Source organism: Enoplosus armatus (genome assembly GCF_043641665.1).
Source record: "Enoplosus armatus isolate fEnoArm2 chromosome 20 unlocalized genomic scaffold, fEnoArm2.hap1 SUPER_20_unloc_2, whole genome shotgun sequence".
Lineage (NCBI taxonomy): Eukaryota > Metazoa > Chordata > Actinopteri > Centrarchiformes > Enoplosidae > Enoplosus > Enoplosus armatus.
This window is the reverse complement of record NW_027261195.1, coordinates 61,638-85,000: the sequence shown is the minus strand read 5'-3', so window position 1 is coordinate 85,000 and position 23,363 is coordinate 61,638. Positions and strand designations below refer to the sequence as shown.

General features: G+C 43.7%; 3 protein-coding genes across 3 annotated transcripts in view; 1 reads left to right on the top strand and 2 right to left on the bottom strand.

Moving 5' to 3' along the window:
* Positions 1–3,040: 3,040 nt before the first annotated feature.
* On the bottom strand, positions 3,041–3,572 carry LOC139307153 (transmembrane protein 100-like). The gene has a single exon (XM_070931035.1). The coding sequence runs from the start codon at positions 3,570–3,572 to the stop codon at positions 3,099–3,101; it is 474 nt and encodes a 157-aa protein (XP_070787136.1). The 3' UTR covers positions 3,041–3,098.
* A 7,593-nt stretch (positions 3,573–11,165) lies between these two features.
* Positions 11,166–13,626, bottom strand: LOC139307154 (uncharacterized). Its single transcript, XM_070931036.1, has 8 exons — positions 13,579–13,626; positions 13,208–13,322; positions 12,949–13,105; positions 12,622–12,709; positions 12,377–12,468; positions 12,139–12,297; positions 11,428–11,519; positions 11,166–11,242 (listed from the first exon to the last, which is right to left on the bottom strand). Exons 1-8 carry the CDS (start codon positions 13,624–13,626, stop codon positions 11,166–11,168), a joined length of 828 nt encoding a protein of 275 aa, XP_070787137.1.
* A 1,045-nt stretch (positions 13,627–14,671) lies between these two features.
* LOC139307152 (ankyrin repeat and fibronectin type-III domain-containing protein 1-like) overlaps positions 14,672–23,363 on the top strand; it is a gene marked incomplete at its 3' end in the record, with an annotated part of 66,301 nt that continues 57,609 nt past the window's right edge. Inside the window, exons 1-5 of the mRNA XM_070931034.1 lie at positions 14,672–14,681; positions 15,535–15,602; positions 16,849–16,976; positions 17,453–17,698; positions 20,494–20,711. Of these exons, the coding sequence (XP_070787135.1) occupies positions 14,672–14,681; positions 15,535–15,602; positions 16,849–16,976; positions 17,453–17,698; positions 20,494–20,711 (670 nt within the window). The remainder of the gene's footprint in view (positions 14,682–15,534; positions 15,603–16,848; positions 16,977–17,452; positions 17,699–20,493; positions 20,712–23,363) is intronic.

Here is a 23,363-nt window from a genome sequence, read left to right as displayed (position 1 = left end):
TTCTACCAACTCGCAGCTTAATAAGCGTGTTAACCAGTGCGGATAAAAATCTGCAGGAGACATTTTAGCCGACAAAACGTAAAATTAGAGGCTGCTTTTGTCTACTTCTGTCTGTCACACTGCAATGCAGCAAACGCTCAGTACGGCCACGATGAGTGTAGTTTCAGAAGAGGAAGTTAATGAGAACAACCTCTGACCACACAGGATGGTCCCCTACAGATTTACAGTGATAGCAGAGATTTCTGTTGTTCCCACCTGATATCATGTTGGCAGCCATCTTGAAACAGAGCTCAAAAGATAAACTGATTCCTAATGAAACTGTAGAAGCTGCTTGATTTCTACCCAAGTCGGAGGAAACATTTTATATGACCAACGCTGGACCTATTAAAATCATAGCTGTGGGCAGTGAGGTCTGGAACCAGGTTACTTAGTTCTCTTCAGCCTCGGGCCGACTCTGCTGACCTTGATGCTCGTCTGATGGCAGAACAATCACACGCCTGCTGGGGAATTATTTCAAAGTTTTGGTAAAGGGTGTGTAGGAACAGAAACCTTCCTGTTCTCTGGCTGATCCCTTTTAATCCTGCCGATTCCCTGTCTCTTTGCGTGCCAGGCCCTTTCTGGCTGAGAGTCTGGGGTGTGGAGGGGGGTGACACTGCCACTGTGTTGCACCTCTGGTCACTCAGCTGGTCACTGTGTTACAGGAAGGGAAGGGAGGGTCGGGATTTCCCCTCTGAATCCTCCTGAGGCGGCCTCAGAAACACAAAGGGTCAGTGATCATTCATTCTGCCCTGAAACAAAGACAGTAACACATTATTTACCTCCACCAAGGAGGTAAACATTTCAAAAGGACAAACTGGAAGAGTTCTCCGAAATGTCTCCAGCTCTCGGGATGACGACGTCCTGACTGAAATATGTCAACAATTATTGGATGGATTGCCAGGAAGTTTGGTACAGATATCTCATATCGTTACCAGACAACAAAGCCTGATGTCTTTGGTGATTATCTGATCATCACCAGGTCAAACTTTCTTCTTTTTGACCAAATACCTTCAGAACTAATGACATTCCCACCAGCCTCAGCTGGGCTGAAATGTTAGCATGCTAACAGGCTACAGTGTGAACGTTATACCTTCTACACATCAGCATGTTAGTGTTGTCATGTTAGCATGCTGATGTTAGCATTTAGCTCAAAGCACTGCTGCAGCCAGAAACTGGTTTATTTAGCTAAAGGAGGAGGAGGATTGTCTACGAACTGAAGCTGTCAGACACATGCAGTAAAAAGTACAATGTTTCCCTCTGAGATGTAGAAGAGTACAAGTATGAAGTAGCATGAAATGGAAATACTCCACTGGCAGTTATCAGCAGGTTAGTTAGGTGGTCTTTACTCATCAGGGGGTGATGGTCTGCTGGGGGGGGTCTCAGTGTTGAATGTGGATCCACTTCCTGTGAGGTTCTGATGTTTTTCCACTTCACAGCTTCTATTTTCACCCTCCCAGCTCCGTCACGCTCAGAGAGGAACTGTACCTCCTCCCAAGTGTCTGCAGGAACGAGACAGAAGATCCACTGAAGTGATGCAACGCTGCCTCCCCTCTCTCTCCCTTTCCACTCCCCCCTCCCTCCCACATTCCCAGGATGCTGCACTCCAGTGGAGATAAAGTTAGCACTGCAGAAGTGACAACGCGTTGTAACCGTTACCCGTCACCACCACCTCCTCCCCCTCCAAATGACGCAACCCCAACCTCCACCCCCCCCACCCGGTTCATTATCTGGTCGTGTGTCTGCGGGATGCTAGGCAACATAAACACAACTAAATATAACAGCCGAGCTGTTATAACTTTGCAGTCTCTCCTCAACCTGCTCTGAATACAAACTCCTCGCTGAGTAAATGAAAAAGAAGTCGTCCGGTCTCATGTTGGAACTTTAATGTTGACTTTAACAGAACAGAAAGTTTCACTCATATCGAGACAGAATAAATAAGGCTGAACACCTGTTCAAGGTAAAAGAAGTGAGACAGCTTCAGATTGACCCTCAGTTAAACAGTTAAACATCTACATGTGAACTCTTTAATACGTTAGTAGTAATACATGACATCTGGTTATTTCCATCACTTCAGATTTAAAGATACAGAGTGGCATGCAGATCAGAGCTCAGGGTTCAGAGCGCTGCTCCGTGATTCAGCTCCACAAAGTCAGAATGGTATTTTTTGACCTGTTACTCGGCAGTGGGTTGAGTCTTCAAAGGTATCCTCCTGATCCCACTGACGTCTTCGGTCTGCTCAGACAGATTCAGTGTTTGCTGACAGCGAAACAAATCCAATAATTTACGTGACCAAATCTACGTGAAACGAACTGCTGCTGATCACCAGTTCATCAGAGAGGAGAAACTTCAACAATAGAGTACCTTGATAAATGTCTTATAGCTTATTAGCAGCAGGTAGTTAGAGATACTGTACATCATCGATGAGCTTTGTAGAGCGACAACTAATTTATATTTATATTATCAAATAATCAGCCGACTGTTTTATTGATGACTCGATTCATTGAGTCCATAAAATGTTTGAAATGACGGCACCACGAGGGAGTCAAATGGTAGCAAAGCGTCCAAATCTCAAATGATATAAAACACGTGGCAGATTTGAGAAGCTGGAACCAGATGATTGTTTAGCTTTTTGGCTTCATAAATGAATCAATTATCAATGTTTTTTGAATAATCGATTATTAAACTCAGCACTAGAGCTTTATGAAAGAAAGTTTAGCCTCCCGTCCATCATCCAGCACTTCCAGTATGGAGTTTATTTTCTGCTGCTGAGTTATCCTGCAGGTTGCCATGAGTCCAGACCCTCATCCTTTACTCTGACCATCACAGTCCTTTAAGGTATCTGCAGTGTTATGGCCCCCACAGTGAGCACGAGCTCCATCTCTTCACTCTATGCAGAGTTCACCAGTTCATATCCCTGTTAAACGTTCGCATTGTTAATCTGGTGCGTTCAGGTTCATTGTCTCCCTGAAGTTCATCATCTGAACCACCAGCGAGACTCAAAAAGAGCTTAAACTTGGACTCCACTCAGGATTGTCTGAGGTTCGTAAGGGGTATCTTCCTCAGGCCACACAGTATCCCTGGCTGGCCATGAGGGCGGTCTGGCTCTCCCTCCGTTTGTCCTTCTTCTTCCCCAGTCGGACCCTCCAGCAGACGGCACTGGAGCCCAGCAGGCCCAGTCCAGTAGACAGCAGCACCAGTCCCAGCACAGAGATGGTGGACCCATGGGAGTTGAAGGTGTACGCCACCGCCGTGACCACGATGCCGGCGATGAGGACGACCACGCCGAAAGGCACGGTGCAGCGGTAGCAGGACATCTCTGCGCCGCCGGTGGCCGCCGTCAGCTGGACCTCGTTGACATGCGGGACGTGCGTTGTCACGACGACGCTGTGGTCTTTCCTGGGCCTGTCCCGACTCAGCTTCTCGGCAGAGATGGATTTCGGCACCCTCATGGCGCTCCTGGGGATCCTGGCGCCGCCTTTGCTGTGGAGCTCGTCCGGCATGGTGATCTTACTGGCAAGGAAGAGGTGGGCCATGTTGATACCAATCACAGAGCAGCTAGCTGAAAACAGAAGATTAAAGAGGTGTTGAGGATTCTGTCTCATTTCAACAGGCCTCTGGCACAGCTACAGTGAACGTAAACGGCGTCAAAGAGTCAATTAAAACACGTTTTAAGTTACTTACACTAATCGACAGTTAATAAATTACCATTTAAGCCACTGAAAGAATACATTTGCTTGGATAGCGTCAGAAATGTTAGCGTTCTGCGATATGTCAAATCGAGCTTTTCATTTCCTTAAACAGTCACTGACGTGTCCACAGCTGGACGGCCTGACATCTGTTTGTCTGTTGGAGCTGAGTTGACTGTCTCTGTTTATGGAGACATGTAGTTGTTGTTTGTAATATAAAGTGGGGCTGTAATAATTATTTTCATTATTGTTTAGTCTAACAATTATTTTTTCAGTGATCAGTTAATGGTTTAGTCAATAACACGTAGCGTTATAGAGGTTTCATCATCCAATGTCTTCTTCTGTCTGAAAAGATATTCACTTCAGAATCAACTAAAACACACAAAAGCAGCAGATCGTCACATGTGAGACGCTGAAACAAGAGAATGTTTGTATTAATGACTAATAGATTATCTGATGCTCACGCTATCTGTTGCTGATTAATGTTGGACTTCTACATGAATACTGCCTCTGACTGCAGCCGCCTGTTTCCTCTGGAGTTCTTGATGAGTGATGGCTGCACTGCTAAATAAGTCCACCTTAACTAGTCTAATAGACAAGAGGAAGTTGGACATGGACAACTTTAAAGTTGGAATTTAAGGTGGAGTTTGAAAGGTCATTTAGAATTAACGTCTCAAAGTTGAGCTTTAAAAGTTGCTGCTCCTCAGTCTGCAGATAACATCAGTGATTACATCTTTCAGCCTCTAAATTAAGATTTATTTAAGTAGCCTGTTAAGGGAAAAAGAAAAGTTATTCAGACATTTAACTTTTAAGGTCCTTTCCAGCAGTTTTTAAGGGATATTTGTCACCATTGTGTTCAGACTTAAGATGTCACAGCTTCAAATAATCTTATTTCTGACCTCATACTTGCCTCTATTATTGTGAAAAACTGGTTTCTGCATAAAATCTTGTCTCACAATTTGTGATAGAAGATACTGACTCTGTGCATTAATGATAAAAGTGTTATTTAGGTCATCGTCACACCCTTAAATCTCTTCATTTAATGCCTCATGTTGCCTTTAATTTTCCAGATATATGGACAGATCACCTTAAACTGAGTTGTTAGTTCCTGTCAGAGCAGACTGAGGTTTAGTTTTAGTCTGTCAGGACTTTAATCTGAAAAAGAAACTCTAAAGAGGTTTTAAGATTTTCTGCCAGTCTGTAATGATGCTGGTGACACACACACACACACACACACAGTTTCTGCTGTTATCACTGCAGCTTGATGAGTCTTAATGATGCAGACAAACACCTGCTTTCTGTCCCAGAAGAAGAAGAATAAACACACTTACTGTCGTCGGGCTCTCATTCCTTCTGAAATGAACTCAAACAGTGTTTGTAGTCGTCAGCGTGGAGCTTCTACATGTCGTCTCTCTGCATCGTCCTGACTGCAGGAATAAATGGGGGAATATGGCTATCAATAGAAAAAAACGGGGGGACTGCCCCCCCTCCACACCACCTCCTACTGGACCAACAAGAAAAGTTTTAACTCTTTCCTCCCTTCAGCTGGTACTCCGTCTGACTACATGTTGCTTAAAATAACCCGAAACTCTCTTTTATTGATGCCAAACTGCCTTAAAATGAGTCACTGATGGAGGAGGAAAATACCAGACCACCTTAAATAACGCCTTTGTTACTTCATTAAAGGACACATTCAGGTCCTCATTCTGGTCCTTGTAGAGATTAAAGACGCAGGTGCTGCATGTGTGCAGTGGTGAGTTCACAGGATAAATGTTTTATACAGACTTGTCCTTAGTTGGAACAACCTTCTGCTTCCTCGTCCCACATTAAACAGATGCTGAGATGAAACAACAATCTCTAAAAGTAAGAACAAAAAGACATTTACTGTCTCTCTGCAGAAGCTTATTCACAGCTTTTAAATGGACGAAGCTATCGTAGCTTATTAGCTGCGTGTCACCATCGCCTGCTTTAGGAGACGGGGGGACATATTAAATAAAGCTTTTTAATAAGCTGTGGAGACTAACTGACAGTCAGTCCTTATAGAAATCAGCATGTTGGATCGTCGTCTGAGTCACATTTCTTCTTCCAGAGTCCTCCAGCAGCCCCCCGGGAGACCTCCACCACTGTAACATCTGGGAGGAATCAGCTGAGAGAAACAGCTGAGGTTTATTTATCGTCCTGATCCCTGTTGTCCTCTAAAGCCTCCAAACTGCTCCAGTCTCACGTCCTCGGTGGTCCAAGTGCAAAAACAACCACCATCAAGACTCAAAAACAAAAACAGCTTCTTTAACCAACGCAGTGTGTGAAGCTACCAGCTGTGAGTGCAGCGTGGAGTCACCTGGAGGTTTGAATTATTACAGACAGACTTCTTATGATAAGATAATAATAATAATATAATAAAACAACTGGCTGTTCTAACGTTGGATTTCTGACGAAGCAGCTGCTCAACGAGTGTTTGCTGTAGTATTAAACTGCATCTGCTGTTACCACGGTAACCACTGGTGTCACCAGATCAACCAGGACTGAAACCAACCAGAGGGGCAGATCAGAAAACATGCGATCGGTCGGCTGCAGGTGGTTCTGGTCCTGGTTGACAGCTGACCTTGTGGAGGCCTTGGATCCCTCTCGGTGCAGGTGCAGCTTAAATAGCACAAAGGGAAGTTACAGCTCCACTTCTCGACGTAGTTTTGCTGACTTCATGCTAAAGTTCTTCTCTCGTCCCGAGAGGACGACTTACTGAAAAGACTTCTCCCTGTTCAGCCTGCAGACGTCTGGAGGTGTCTGTGGTCCAGCAGATTTAAAGACAGAATTGCCTTCATTGTTACTGCAGGACAAATGTCTGAACTAGATACATAGAGAAAACAAAAAAAATACAAAATAATAATAAAAATCATAATATAAAAAAGCTATTATGAAATGTAACATAGGCTGTGGAGGTTTTGACCACTAGTAGCGCTACAGAGCCTGTTTTTAAGAACGGTCCCGCTTTGTTTGTATCGCGCCTTTTGTTTCATGCTACGCTGATCAACAGTGAAATGTACCAACAAAGGCAGGAAGAAGAAGAAGAAGAAGAAGAAGAAGAAGAAGAAGAAGAAGAAGAAGACTGTTAGCTAGCAATATGCATGTAAACAATGCAGGATTTAAAATATTCCAAAAATATTTTATGTGGAATTAAATACATTTAACAGTGTGACTGTACCAGCTACTGTTCCCAACCTTAGTCACATGTTTACATTGTAGTCATGGAAACGAAGGTTGCCTAAACTTAGCAAAGTACAAAGTCTGTGAGTTCATCACTATGAGGGACACCTTTCACATTACAGTTGATCTGTTGTTCAAATGAAAACACTGATGGGAGCAGCTTTAATGTTGCTGCTGCATGTAAACACTCAGCATGTGGGACGTGTTACTCGTGTGTCTCCTCCAGAGAGCGTGTTGTGGCTCAGTGACTGAAATCTGACGTGAAAACCAACACAAAAACATCACATTTATGTTCTTTAATGTGATTTAAATCTCCACTCCTCCAGCTGGGCACATCTGGCCTTATTTTCAAACCCAGAGCAGACTTTTTCTTTTGCAGATGATCCTCTCAGGGGTCAGTGAGGGCCAGCGGGGCCCCCGGTGAGTCCTTTGATCCAGATCGAGGGGTCACCACAGCAGGGCCTGAGAGAGAGGCTGGAGCCCCAAAATCCTGTGACCTGGTGAGAGACGCGGTCGGCTGCAGAAACCGAGCATCTCCTAATGTGTTCGGTCATGTCATGTCCTTTACTGTCTCCTCTGTGCTAAAGGTTTTAAATGTTTGCCCCCGGAGAAAAAGACTTCTTCAGATCTCAGATTCTCAGTTTGAGTCAAAGTGAATACATTCTTCAGTTCCTGCTCGCGGTCCCGGCGGCTCTCTGTGTTCACATAATATTATTTCCCCAAAGAGCGTGTTATGATCTTTGAAGTGTTTCTCTCCAAAGCACTCAAACCAAAATGAGATGTTTAATGAACACGTGGAGATTGATTTTCCTTCCTGGCTCATTGGACGTCTGTCCAGGGACGTGGACGAGTGTTAAATCACTTCCTTCCCGGATCCATTTCTGGGTTTGGGATGATGTGAGTTATTTGCTTTGGATCCATCCCTCTGGAGACGTCCTCCCCTGCTTCCTCTTTACAACAGATGGTTACAGACGGTGCATGTAAAGTGGTGAGGTTAGCAGCTATTGGAGCGCACAGGACTGTGTTTGTGCTCTTCTTTCTGTTCCTTCCTGTGAATACAGGTGTGTATGTATGTAATCTTACATGCTGGTCATTTTCTTTGGCTCAAACAAAAGTGGAAAAGTTGACTTTGCATTTTTGTAGCTTCACGCGTCCCAGAAAAGAAGAAAAAACGAAGAAAAAACTAAAAGCAGCAGCCCCACGAGTATATAGTTTCATGTTTCAAAAGGCTCAGTCATTTCCTCAAACAGCCGCTGCAGTTTTTGTCAAACTAACAGGAGGAAATAGTGCATTTATTGGGGACTATTTTCAGCAGCAGATGAAGTACAGTGTCCTTGTGAGTATTTGGGTTGTATAACATTAAATTAAAGTTATATTTTGCCTGTAAAAACTTTGAAAATGTCCTCTTTAAAAGTAGAACAGTACAAAAGTACATGAAAGATAAGAGGCAGCAGAAGAGAGAGCGGTGTGACAGGATGTGTTACTGTCAGCATGATTATCATTCGGTATTATTAGGATCAGAGGAAACTGAGGATGTTATTAGAAAGAGAAATAGATGAGCCAAATAGAGAAAGAGTAACAGGATGTGAAAAACTGAAACAGATGAAGTAAAAAAAGGGGGGAAGGTCACAGGTGCTCGGTGAAAGGTCACGGTAACGGCTGTGTGAAAGAACTTGACAAATAAACGTGATAAACGCAGGACTAAAATGAAGTCTTACACATTTTACTACCCAGAATTAGCAGCTGAAACTAAATTAAAACTCCCATGACTGAAATATATGTTTTGTACCCAAAATGAAATGTAATCAAGATGGAAATAAATAAAGACTGTATGTCAGTTAAGTGGAAATGGAGAGACATTGAAGAGACAGGAGGAGAAGGGATCAGAGAAAGGAGCTCCAGGTTTCGACAGGGGAGGAAGCTTTTCCCATAATTCACTGTTTTCATGTAGGATTCATCATGTCAGCCGCAGGATTACCTCACTTCCTGCTGCTCAGTGTCAACACGCCGGCCCGCAGCCCCGGAGAGCCGACAGGAAGGGCTTCCAGTTCAGAGGTCAGCAGGTCACAGAAAACACTCTCACTAGAAACACCGACTGTCAAACGAGATGATGTGGAAACCTTTTGAAATCCATGCTTTGATCTTAAAATCTGTGCTGCCTGCCCTGTAATATTAGAAAAGGTACCGGTTACTTTGAAAATACCTTCAGTATAAATCCTAAACTCCCAGGTTGTTCCCCCCTTATTCCCAACCTCACATCTTGTACCTATATGTATCGGTATGTGCTGTTCTGGGACACAGTACAAATGATTGCACTGCAAATTGGGAAGAATTACACTGTACGTCTGAAGCGTTGCCGAAATAATCAACCAATCAGAGCTTTATAGGCGGGATTAAGAGTGGGGGCGCCATCTGATTTTATCTTCTGTGGAACTGCAGGACGGAGTCCAGAACAAATTTCCTCACGGGGACATTAAAAGCATATCGTACCTCGCCTTCATTCATGGAAAATAGTGACAGAAAAATGTGTCATGAGATGTTGCAGGTTGTTGTGAGTCGACTTACAGAAATAACAACAAAACTTGACAAAAGTTGTCGTTGACTGCTTCTATAAACCGCGACCACAACGTCTACATGGACTGAACATTACGTCAACGGGACAAATGCATTTAGCAGCGGCTGAATAATTATCAGGCTAGTTGGTTTGGTCAATGACAACTCGCTGTTGTGGTTTGCGAGGACATTAGGCCCTGTAGACCCTGGAGCGGCTGAGGGGCCGTATGGTGCTTCACGCTGACAATGAACATAAAGGGACAAAGTAGTTCTACAGAGTCCCAGAAGACAAACCTAGTTTACTGAAGCAGCAGGTGCTGTAAGTATCTGAACTCTCCACAGCTCCTCACTTCATCATCACCTGACAGGTGATTATTTGGTACAAACTGACCTGTTTAAGAAGTGGAGCGTCAGCCAGATGTTTAGATGTTTCCTGATGTGTGTGCAGCAGATGGCCGGCAGACGAGCTAAAAGCTAACTCGCCGAACACACACATAATGCTGCTGTTAGTATGTCACACATTACATTTTACTTTATTACATTTATCTGACAGCTGGAGTTACTGGTCACTTTTTAGATTCATGGCTTGTCATAAAGTGATTAATTGCACCACTATAACTGTGATATCAACAGACACCACATGAGCCTTTAACTGTGATTTTAAATTGTTTGGTTTTATTGTAGTTGTTGCTTTCTGTGAGGAAGACTAGCGGTGCCTTACTCAGTGCCTTTTAAAAACAAACTTCCAATTTGTCACTGAGCTTCTTTGAGTTAAATGAACCAGTTCTCAAACATTACATGGTTCTTTTAAATATGAGTCCCTCGTTGAATTTTACATAAACCAACCTGCGACCACGCTGACATCGAGTGGTGGTGAAAGGAACTACAACTGATATGAGCTTCACAGTGATTCTTACGCAGGATATTTACTTACCTGCAGCCTCAGACATAAGTAATGTAACTGTGTTTATAGGTAGAGATGCTGTAAAGATGCTGTACATTTACTCAGGTACTGTACTTAAGTACAATTTTGAGGTACTTGAACTCTACTTCCATGAAATATTCCAGGAAATATTCTACTTCTCTACATTTATTTGACAGCTACAGTTACTACTTTTACATAAAGAAATCTATAACACACTTATAAAATACAACACATTGTTTTGGAGTGTGATCTCACAGCAAAGCAGTGTGCAGTTGTGTCTCCTTGTCACATTTCAGATGTCTCTGCTAATAAGACTGTTACTTGTAATGGACTACGTTTGGTACTGCTGTATTGGTACTTTTACTTAAGAAAAGGATCTGAATACTTCTTCAACCGCTATAAGCAACTAATGAGCCACCAATCCCAGAATGAACCTCATCCGTCATCCCCAAACCCCACAGTCCACCTGCCCCTGATCCCTGGTCTCGGTCAACACCTGACGTCAGTATCAGACACCAGTAATGAAGTTATCAATATTCAGGTCTGAGCTACTCAAGTTTGAGTCATAGATACTAAAGTCATTAGTATTAGTAGTAGTATGTTACTCTCACGTTTAAATGAAGCACTAGAAAGACTTTGAGTGACATGGAAGACATTCATTTGTTTTCTTTGAGGATGTTGACCCCCTGTTCAACAGCAACTCTAAAACAGTCAGTTTGAAAATGAACCTGCTCTCCTGTCAGAGTTCGGTGCGTCTTTCTTCACCGCCTCCTGAAGCGGCTCAGGATTGGATAGATGATATCAAACGCTTCGTAAACCTCAGATTTCTTTTTAGCTCCTAGAATTTAACACAAGACTTAGTTAAAACTAAGTTAAAACTTTAACTGAAGTTAACACTGGTTCTACAGAACTTTTGTGACAACACAAACTACGTGAAGGACCCCTAGACCCCCTCCTCAGTCATCAAGCTTCGTCGTATTTCATCACATGATTAATGTGTGGACACAAACACAGCTTAGTTACCGGACAAAGACATCTTCCCGGATGAGAAGACGGTTGCGGTGATGCCAGGCATCACACTGTAGTGGAGGCCAATAAACAGCTCTGGTTCATAACTGTGGAGAGTGAAACACACACACACATAACCTGACTCAGTATCTGTGTTGAAATAGACACTTCAACAATAATCAGAGTAACCGTTAGACACAGGCAATGTCTAATGTCGTCAACGGTCTAATGTCCAATCTCACTGTCCAATCACGTCGTTTACATGAGAATAAAAATGTCTCATGTAAACAGCGCCATCAGAAAAGATAGGTGCTTTCCAACTGGACTGAACATCACAGGAGTATGCTTCTCCATCCAAAGAGAATAAATACACCTTCAAACAACTCAACAAAGTTGTCTGATTGACATGTTGCATGTTGATTATTGAACAGGTCTAGAGGTAGACATGTAAAAGGGAGATATTGTGGTCTTAGTAGCTGAGTCCTGTCCTCATAGTGTGGTTGTCAGGTTTGAGCTCTGTCCTAGTCAACTAAACTTAGCTGACTCTTGAATGAATTGGTTAGTAGCTTGTTAGTTGGTTAAGTTGGCTAAGTTGGCTAAGTCTTCCCCTACAGCCAGTCTTTGTGTTGAGTTAAACATCAGCTTCATGTGCTTTGACACTTTCAGTCAACAGGACATTCAGATGGAAGGCTGTGGCTCATGTAACCACAGCCAGTGTCTCCTGACCTGCAGGGATGATGGTGGGCCAGAAGTTCCAAACTGACTGGGAAGGTGTTGCAACTGGCCACCAAATTCTGGATCTTAAAGTTCAGGAAGCGGGCAGGGAAGCCCAGCTTCTGGACTATGCGGGCGAACCTCCTGGCCGCCAGCCGTGACTGCTCCTCACTGCACAAACACACAGAGGAGAGAGGAGAGGTTCAGACACTGTCATGAACACCGAGTCCAGACAGACAGGCAGACAGACCTCTTGGCTCCTGTACAGATGATAGTTCCAGATTCATAGATTATTGCTGTGGTTCGTGGCTCACGGATCCTCATGAAGAGCACCTTGTTTGTCTGAAACACAACAGGAAGCTTTACAGGATGTTTTCTAGTTTGCCTCACTCTGGACTGTAGGACAAAGATTTATAGTCTTACTTAAATTGTTCTCTAAACCTCCTCTGGAGAAAATGAAAAACTGAGTCTGAAGCTGGAATTATGGTTTTCTACCTTTGCTTTGTACTCTACGTTCCACACCGCGCCAGCAATGAAGTCCAGGTCCAGACAACAGCCCAGCTGCACTGTAGAGATGACGTTCCTGCACACAAACACTGGACGTGGACTTTGAATGCAGCATGACACTTAGGACTACAAATGCAATAAGAGGGAATGTTACAGACACAGCCTCAGAGGTTTGTCTGTAGAAACAGGTCACCGAGTGTTCGTCAACTACTGAGCAAAAGCCATCTGATGAGGAAGACTGTGTAGTAACATGGAAAGCTCCAGAACAGCTACTAAATGAACCTGATGAGATGAGACCGTTTTGTGGTGACTTACTGTATCTGTGGGATGTTTTCTGGTTGCTGTGTCACAGGCATCACGGGGGTTGTGGGACGAACGGGGGGGGCACCCGGCTCCAGCACGGATGACCCGCCTGGGAGCTCGGCCGCTGCTGTGGAATTCTGGGAGCTGGAGTCCAGACTGGTGCTGCTGTCTGGCAACACATTGACAGTCCTGCTCTCATGCTCTGCTTGTGTGTTTGGTTTTTGGATCAACATCAGTGCTGTGGTTGCTGTTGCTGCTGCTGCTGCAGTACCTGTGTGGTCCTGGCTGGACTCGTACAGCGTCAGGAGCTCATCAGGCAGTAAGCTGAGGAACAGCTCGTCGCCCAACTCTTCGTTCACCTCTTCCTTCTCCGTCTTCCAGGAGTCCTGCAGCGAGAGAATACTGAGTTACACCATCTACAAATCAGTGTGTGGATATTCCAGGTTTTTCTTTTAGTCAACAAATCCCATGAAATAACCTAAACCAACGATCCTACCAACAAGAATTGTCTGAGCACCTAATGTGTATTAATCCGCCATTGTAATAGTCCCCAATAAATGCGCCTGGTCTGAGGTTAGTTGGTGAACTGACCCTTTAACGTCTTTCTTTACAGAGAGAGGAGGAGCTGCAGCCTGTACTCACATTTACTATGAAGTTATCGAAGTACCACTCCAACGCTGACTCGCCCATGACTGCAGAACCTTCTAGGACCTTCCAGGGACCTGGTTTTAATCTGTGACTAATATTAAGATACAGTTATTTTGTATGATTTGCCAAATACACAGTATGTTTACATGAATGCTTACATTCAAATGGGTTACATCATGAGAACTCTGTTGCTTTGTTCCTGTTCAAAATAATGAACTATGCTGTGTTTTTTGACCTCTTTAGAGGAGGAAGAAGAGAGCAGACAATTAAAAATATTAAAGAATATTGTTAAACAAACTTTTCTGGAGATCACTTGAAGGCAGCATGAGAATCATAAACCACCACAACATTACTTACAGTGGTGGAAAGCAAGTACTTGAAATATGTTTTGATGCCAATACTTTGGTGCTTTTACTAGGAAAAGAGTATTTCTAAACTGTATTACTACTTTTAAGTAAATGATCTGAGTACTTCTTCCACCACACACTTGTTGTTCAGGGATGTTAATGGAATAGTTTAACATTTTGGAAAATAGTCTGAGATGTTCAGATGGATAAACTATCAATGGAGTCATAAAGCTACTGCGTCTGCTGTAACACCTGTTGGATTTCCTCTCTGAGCAAAGGACACCTGGAGGTTCTCCCAACTGAGGCTATACTGACACCTAGTGGTGTGGAAAGGAACCCCAGCAACATTTTTAGATAATAATAATAACGATAATGAATATGATACAGAACTTTTCAAAACAAACTGCTTTATAGGGTTGAACCAGGAATAAAACATTCCAGGAGGCAATGAAGCAAATAAAATCACTTTTTTTAAAAGGTAGTTCCTGACGACACCGTGAGATCCTCACAGAGTTATTGATTCTGGTGTTATTGTTTCTGGTGTTATTGTTTCTGGTGTTTCTGGTGTTATTATTTCTGGTGTTATTGTTTCTGGTGTTTCTGGTGTTATTGTTTCTGGTGTTATTGTTTCCAGTGTTATTATTTTTGGTGTTATGGTTTCTGGTGTTATTGTTTCTGGTGTTATTATTTTTGGTGTTATTGTTTCTGGTGTTGTTTCCAGTGTTATTATTTTTGGTGTTATGGTTTCTGGTGAGTTCTGCCTGTTTGATAATTACACCAGCAGCTTCTGAACAACATAAACAGCCTCCTTCCTGTCTGCAGTTATCTCTCTGCTTTCAACATCAAGGACTTTGTTTTTATCGTGCGGAACAGAAAGAACCTCCAACTGAAACCCCTAAAAAGTCTTTAGGAGACGGAGAGAGATGTTTCCACGTTTTCATCTCATCTGAACTTTGTACAGTTTGGATACTTTACCTCCTTTTAGGGAGATGTTCTGCTTTTCCTCCACATTTCTTCCTTTTCTCCCTTTCACTCATCCTTTCCTTCTTTCACTCCTTTTCCATGTTCCTTCCTTCCTTTTGTCCTGTTTCTTTCTTTGATTCACTTTCCAGTTCACCTTCCATATTTCTTCCTTCCTTGTTTCCTTCCTCTTTTCTCTTCACACTTTTCTTATTTCCTCCCTTTTCTCCTTTCTTTCTTTCCTTATACGTTTTGTATTTCTTGAATCCCCAAAACTGAGATATATGTTTTATTGTTTTCACCCAACAGTAAAAATAACCTCTCTTTTCCCCTGCAGTACTTTTACTTTAACAACTCGAGTAATACTTGTTTACTGTGACTGCAGTAGGTCAAAGGACCTGACAAACGTCTCCTTCACTCTTCCCAGTTAATTGACTGCTGATGAGTGAGAGTCAGAACAGTATTGAGGCGCGGCCGCTCCCAGATGTGGGACTGGGCGTCTGTGCGGTGAGTTAACTACAGTGAAATCTGAGCCTGCTCCGGCCTCGCTGGCTGTATTTTGGGATGTTTTACATGGGGCAGGACAAAGACACGTTACCAGGCGGGAGCCCAGTGTGAGCAGATGTTTCTGCTCTGGGGAAAGAAGAAGAAGAAGAAGAAGAAGAAGAAGAAGCGACATTATTTCTGCAGAAGAAGGAGGACTCAAAGACGGTAAACTTCTCCTCAGTCAGCTGCCTCTGTTGGTCTGAGTGTTTTAACCCTTAACGGACACATTTGTCAGTCCGTTGAAGTGAAGCACAGCTGACTGGATGGACTCTGATTGAAAAACGAAACCGATGTTTGTGTGGATGAAGGTGAACTTGTGGGTTTGACCGTTAGCTGACATGAAGTCTGACTGAGAGTGAACGGTGTTCAGTGTGTTGCTCCGACAGTCGCCTCTTTTAATGACTGACTAGCCAAAACAGTGAGCACGTGCGGTCCTGTCCTCTGAAACGGGGTGAACCTTTAATTACACCTTCAGTTACACAGAAGTACTGCGTCACTAGTTATCATACCTGGACACCTCACGCACAACCGTTTAACCGCCATTACAGAAGAATGCGCGACATACAGTCAACTGTGCACCATGGCAACAGCACGTCTACCTAGGTACCAGCTAGTTAGCGAACTAGCTAACGTTAACCAAATAACACGGGAACGTTACCAGCTAGCTATTAACTACTATCAATCCAATTTTGGCTAGCTTACCAACTAGCTAATTAACAAGCCAATGTTTTTAGAAAGCTAACAACTTACTAACAAGTTAATGTCAGCTAATAAGCTAATGTTACCAACTAGTTAGTTAACCAAGTAACAAACAAGCAAATATTACAGGCAAATAAGCAGGCTAATGATACAAATTGGCCAACCAACAAACTAACAAGCTAACATTACCTGCTAGATAACCAACTAACTAACAAATTAACATTACCTGCAAGATAACCAACTAACTAATAAGCTAATGCTGCCAGCTAACTAACTAACTAACACACTGAAAATACAAGCCAGGTAACAACTAATTTAAAAAATAAAGTTACCAGCTAGTTACCAACTAACTAACTAACAAGCTAAGGTTACTAGCTAGCTAGTTAAATAACTATGTAGATACTGTTACCAGCCAGCTAGCTCCCACTGGTTAAAAGGAGCTAACCATGAGTTAAACTGACTACAAACACCTGCATGCTTGTAAGAAATAGAGTTGATTTGAATAGTTTCTGTTTTTGGCTCGTGGACGTGGCTGTGAACGTCTTTATATACACTAAAGAAACTAACCGGCTGAGGAGGCAACAAGTTGCCCACTTCCTCATGTTTTGTGTTTCCACCTGTAGCTGTCAAGTTGTCCCGAGTGTAGAAGCTGTTCCCTTTGTGTTTGTATTGTGTTTGGACTGGAAGCTGACCGGCTGCTGATCCCCTACAGATATGGCTGAAGATGTCCGTGGATTCTGATAACTCCTGTGTTTTGCTGTCATCGCGAGACTCCAGGACTTCCTGCGTCTTCCAAATCGCAGACGAGAAAGATGACATCCCAGGAGTGGGAGAGGAGAGGTAACTGAGTCCGAACAGTCACTGTTATATTTTGTCTGAACACGACACTGTGAGAGCTGAGAGTGAACCAGAACAGATAAACAAGGAGCTGGTGATTCACTACCAGAGACACCAACACACTGTCTCAAGTAGCGGGTATGGCTGCTTTAAGGATTGACTTTAGATGTTAGTCTTGACATACATGGCGAGACCCCCTCTGTACTTAAAGGAGTTGTTATGACCTCTGACCTCTGGGAGGAGCCTCAGGTCTTCACAGCAGGGACTCGTAGGTCAAGGCTGAAAACAAAAGGTGATGAAACTTTTTGCTGTTGTTGTCTCCTCTGTGTCTTTTATTTCCTCTAGCAGAATCCCCCCCCCCGGCGATCAATAAAGTATTTCTGATTGTAACATCTGTTTTAAACTTGGCTCACTACCTGCAGCTCTACCTTTGTTTGTTATTAAGAAGGATTCAGATGCAGCTGTTTCTCCTCCCGCAGTGTTCTGGAGATGCTGAGCTACTCCAAGTTCTCCGACCTGGAGACATGGCTGTGTATGCCGTCCTCGCTGCTGCTGCCCAGGGCCCTGGACTCCACCCCATCCTCCTCCTCCTCCACCACCTCCTCTTCCTCTCATGCATCCCACCACTCTTCAAATTCCCAGCCGGTCTCCTCCTCCTCTTCCCCGGCCTCCAACTCCCGTCGCTCCACCTGCAGTGAACCAGGAGAGACCGACACTCCACTCAGGTAACGTCAAGTCTTGGATTATTAAGTTCAAAGGTCAACTGAAGATTTTAAAGACATCACCATGTGGTTTAGCTGGTTTGTCCATCCGCATTTATTTTATATTACTGCTGATTAGTTTCTAATGATTTACAGTTTTTAATTTGATGCAGTCATTGGTTTCCTTTTGGGGGGTTTAGATGCTGTACGACAATCAGACAATTACTTCATTTGAAGTGTACTGAGGAAATCTTAAGAAAATCCCTTTGCAGAGACTTGAAAGCTGTTCGAGCTGGGTTTAGTCTATCACAGTACCCCCTCAGACTGCATGTTTGAATGTTTTACAGTAAATGCCTGCAGACTGGACTGGGAGATAATGGTTCTGATCTTAAGTTCATCTGCACCAGTTATCTAAAGAAGTGGTCAGTTCAGAAACCTCTCCTCCCTCTCCTCCTGCAGCCTGCAGAAACATTGTTCCTCAGTTGTTGTAGCTCGTAAAGTATTTGTCTGGCACCATGGTGATGGCACTTATGTAGGGAAAGATAAGCCCAGAGCCTGCAGGGAGCCTGAGAAGAAACATTGGTGTTTATAGATGTGGGGGAAATGTACTGCTAATGTAAGGAAGTCTGGTCATTATGACTGTGTTGTGTAGCTGGGGGGCTCCTTCGGTGGAGGTTTTGAGAACGTATAGGAGCAGATTAGTTTGGACTGTCTGCTCATTCTGTGGGTTACTGAAAAAGCAACAGATCAGAGGAAAGTTTTGAGGCTGCTTCAGGAGGACGTGACAGACCTCAGGAAGGCTGTTCCATCAACCAGGAGCATAACAACTAAACGCAGCTTCTCCAGGCCAGACCAGAGAGGTCTGAGTGGCTCGGTGGTTTTAAACATGTCTGACATGCTTTACAAGGCCTGTTAGTGCTCTACTGACACAGTGTGATGATCCATGATCAACGCTGATTGATAAATATCAGGTCCTGTACAACATTATAATACAGTTCAGTTGCATTGATTTAGTCAGACGATGGGCATTAAGGTCCTTGAGCTTTTTTACTTAATGGGATGAAGCAGCCGATCACACAATTTAAATGAGCTAATACAGCAATTGATGCCTAAATATTGTCGTTGAAATAACAGCATCTGTAGCAGCTCTTTGTTTCAAAGAGGCTTTTCTGAGCCAGAGGACAGTTTACAGACAGTTCACAGACTCCTCAGAAAGCTCAGAAAGCTAAATATGCTCAGAGATGCCGCCTCTCATCTTCTGCAGGTCTTGTTGCACATCTACATGTGACTGACTCACCTGTAGGTGGTGCAGTTTGAAGTGGAGCTGTTGTAGCTCTGCAGGTAGAAGATGTTATCTGAATCTGCTTTCAGCTGCTTCTCATCATCAAAGCAGTAACGTTGAGCAGCCACATTGTATGGATGTTGGATTTTCCTACTGGAAGTAAATGCAGCATCAGTCTCCCCCTCCCTGGGTCTGTTGAAGGTTTCCTTTCATTTGACACAAAGGCCTCCTGACTGATATGCCTCTGCTGGATAAACTGTGATATCTGAAGCACTTGACTATTGATTCACACACACACACAGGGAGGTAAGGTAACACCCCTGTTAGGCATTGAACACTTGAGAGGACCTTTTCCTTCAGCTGTAGACCTCCACACAGTTGTGTGTGATTATGTTTCCTGCTCGGACCCTGAAGATACTTCTAAAACACTCGGCTGTTGCGTTCACGTGATACTTTTACAAAAGCACAACCACTAAACCAGACTGTGGCGGAGACGTCAGGATCACGATCGCGTGTGTTGTTTTGTAACGCTGGCGTGATGCGGTGAAGCGGATCGATCATAGATGTTGAGTTGGGCTCAGCTGCTGGACTTGGTCTTGAGGAGGAAAAACAAGGGGAGCAGTCGAGCCAGAGGATCATGGAGGAGCTGCAGCTACGTTGTCTCGGAGGCCAGGTATCAGGACCACACAGCAGCTGGATTTACATGTGTTAACAGGATGCTTCATCAGCAGTCACTGTCTGTACAGTGGCAGCCATTTTGGACCTTATCCTGTTGTACTGTAAACTTGATTCCCAGTGTCAGTTTACTATTGAATAAATCAGAAAGCTCTTCAAACGACCTCCCCACGAGGTGCGTTTAATATTTGTTCTGGAGCTTTTGAACGTATCACACGATGTTCATCAGCAGGTGGAGTTTGACCAGTTGTCATGGAACTGAATGCAACCAATACCGATTCTGATACCTCCACTCAGGTTATCTGCCAATCAGCACTGCAGCAATTTTTCAATATTGATATAAATAAATAAATGTCAAAAAATGGTGATCGCAATTTCCTGAAGCCCAATGTGACTTTTTTAAAAATGTGATTTTGTTCAACCAACCGTCCAAAAGCAAAGATATTTGATTTACTGCCACATAAAAGTCTCTCATTGAAGAAGATGAACACGATGATATTTGGCATTTATGCTTTAAAAATGACTTAAACAATTTGATACTGATTGATTATCAAAATAGTTGCAGTTGTAGATCGACTAAATGACTAACTGATATACAGCATTTGTCCCATTGCTGGAGTTCCAGTCAACACAGAAGCTGCCAATCACGTTTTTTTATTGTGGGTCAGAAAAAATGCGTAGTTTGACGAGCTGTTATTTCTGTAAGTCGACTCACAGCAGCGTGTTCCTCTTCCCTGCAGTGAACTCACCTGTGCAGGTACTCTATATGAAGACACTGTAGTATAAAGTACTTTCTTAGGCGCAGCAGCAGTCCTGAAAGTCTACACAAAAATATGATGAATTTTCTGTTCAATCCCTGCAGGTCATCGGAGAGGGAGTCCACCTTCCTCACCCCTGCACTGAGGAGGGAGGTGCCATTTCTGGCCACCTCCCTCCTCCCCATCCTCTCCTCCACCCCTGCTTCTGCAGTGCTGAGCTCAGGGACGTCGGGGGGACACTCCACCTCCCACAGCGGGGTCAGCGTCAGGAAGCGTCGGCGGCTCGCTGCCAGTCCTGGAGGACTCCACTGGAACTCTGCAGGTGAGAACAGACTGGGAGGCGTCTCCATATACAGACACCTGACAGCCAATCACAAACCAGGAGTTTCCATGACTGTGATACACCCCATGCCTACCTGATTTGTATGACTTAGGGTGTGGAAAATATTAGAAACACCTCTCATAATATAGTTGAACAGCAACACGAACTGACACTGAATCAACGCCTCCGTTTGAAACGGAACAATATGACCTTCATGAAGGAGGATTTCCTGCAGGACTGTTGTGTTACGCTACATTAGCTTTAGCTAGCTGGACACTGATAGGCCTTTTCCACTGCAGGGGGTTGTTGATGTTGACCCGATGTTGCATGAATATGATTCATGTGGTGACATAAACGAACAAAAGTGCTCTGATGCTAGCGAGGCTAATTTGCTAACCTAAATCTTTTGTTTATTTAATCATCCATACTGTTAACGATTGATACAAAGGAAGATCCATGCAGATTGTCCTGAAGGACTCGGCTGGCTGAGAGCTGGCCTCTTCTGTCCCCCTCCTACTGCAGCTGGAGCCTCTGCGCTGTCCCACCAAAGAGCACATAAAGTGACAGTGTTTGTCCGTCCGTCTGTCAGAAGTGGTATCTCCTGTAGTGTATATCCTAAGTGTTCTAGTTTATAAAACATACTGGAAACACACAGCAAAACCTAGAACCAACACTGTATAGGTTCTTGAAAGTTCAGGTCATGGAAGCGACAAGTTGTTGTAGTGTGTTTGGTTGAGAGAAGAGACCATCGTGTCAGCAGGTTGTTTAAAGTCGTGGACACAAACATGAGAGCGAGCGTCTGAACGTAGAATCAGTGTGAGGCTGTGGACGTGCCGTCATGTCAGGAATGTTTATGACACAAAGTGCACAAACACACACTCTGACTGGTGGTCTTGTTTATACTGTCCAGGGGCTTTGCTTCCTGTGTTAGTGAGTCCGTCCTTTAGCTCCACCCTTCTGGAGAATGATAATGAGCTTCCTGTTGGACAGATTACAGCCAGTCTCCTCGTCTTCATCTCCATCTTTGTTGCTCCTTGTTGTTGAGTTTGAAATGATCTTCTATATCAACCTTTTTGGCTTGTGACCCTGTAAACAAAGCAGTGTCCATGTGGGCCACATGTGTCCCCACACTGACACATCTGGTGATTCTTTAGAGGACCCCCGGGCTGCAAGCCACAGGTTTATATCAGGGAGGTCTGTCACTAAAGTTTATGATTTTCTGGTTTTGTTTTCATCGCATCACTCTTCGTCAGTTCGCTCTCTTTGCTCTGAATCCTGCGTATCAGATCCACTTTCCTGTCACACTTGTAGTTTCATCTCACAACACTGGAATCATCGAAAATGTGACTGTCAACACCATAACTAGCTACCTGAGGCCGTCCCACAGTTACACACACATCCCTCGGATTCTAGTGTTTGACTGGTTTTGGGTAAAAACAAATACCAGGATGACGTTGTGACAGTGTGAAGAAGCCTTTGAATCATCGTTTAAACCATCATGTAGGGAGATAAACTCACGGACGGAGTTTTTGGTGGCTGCTCTCAGCATGTCTTATGGAGGAATTTGTATTAATGATGCAAGTATTTCTAAAACCCCTGTGTCTGCTGGCTCTGAGACTCGGTGAACAAACAGCCACAATCAGACATTTACTCTTTGTTTTCCCTCCTTCTTCTTCTTTGATTTCTCCCTCATGTCATTTGTCATGTTCTCAGCTTGTTTTGAGTTTTTCCTCTTTTGCCTCGAGGCGTTTTAAAGCCTCTTGGGGAATCTGTTTCCTCTGGTCCGCTGGATTTATTTGTTCCAGAGTTTTTATCCTTTGTGCAGTGAGTCGTGGCTGCTCACAGACTCTGTTGTCCATATTGGTGCCGGTAAGTGTTGATTGTGTTTATGAGGAGAGTTAGTTTGAACCTGAAGGTTACTGAGCTCACCGTTCAATAGTTGTTACGTTTGAGTACGTTGGCTTGCATGGAAATCATTTTTTCCTAATCTGCTTTCATTTAATCTTCTCTTGTTCTTAAAGATGTTGAAAAGAAAAATCACAATTATTCATCATCTTTTAAAAGGGAAGAAGGCAGCGTCCATGTTTGTTGTCAGTTTCCTGGCAGTGATTGAAACCTCTTGAATACCAAACATATTGTCAACTCAACTTCCCATGAAGAAAACACGACCTCAGAGCTTTCAGGTCTCTGTGCTGCGTCACACGTGAACTCTACCCTGAACTCTTCTTCTGGTGCACATGTCGGCTCAGCTGTGCAGTTCTTCATGGAACAAAAGCAAAGAGGAGCATCTGCCGTTTGTGTGTGTTTAAAGCCGAAGGTCGTGAAAATGGAATCCATAAAAACTGTTAAACAACAGCAGCGTGGAGCAACAACACCACACACACACACACCACATTCTCCGATACACGCTAACTGTTGAGTGGAGCAACATGAAGGTTTCACTGCTGGTTTTCAAACTTTACGCAAGTTAACACACAACTGAAATCTAAATGTATTCAACAGTTTTTCATTGAAAGTCAGTCTGGATGTGAGTCGGACGTTGTGTCCACCAGAGGGAGCCGTGACTCCAGCTGTGTGAGGAAGAAGATCAGAGTTAGTCCTGGTCTGGTTCCACTCACTGAACATACTAACATGTTTTATATAATTGACAGT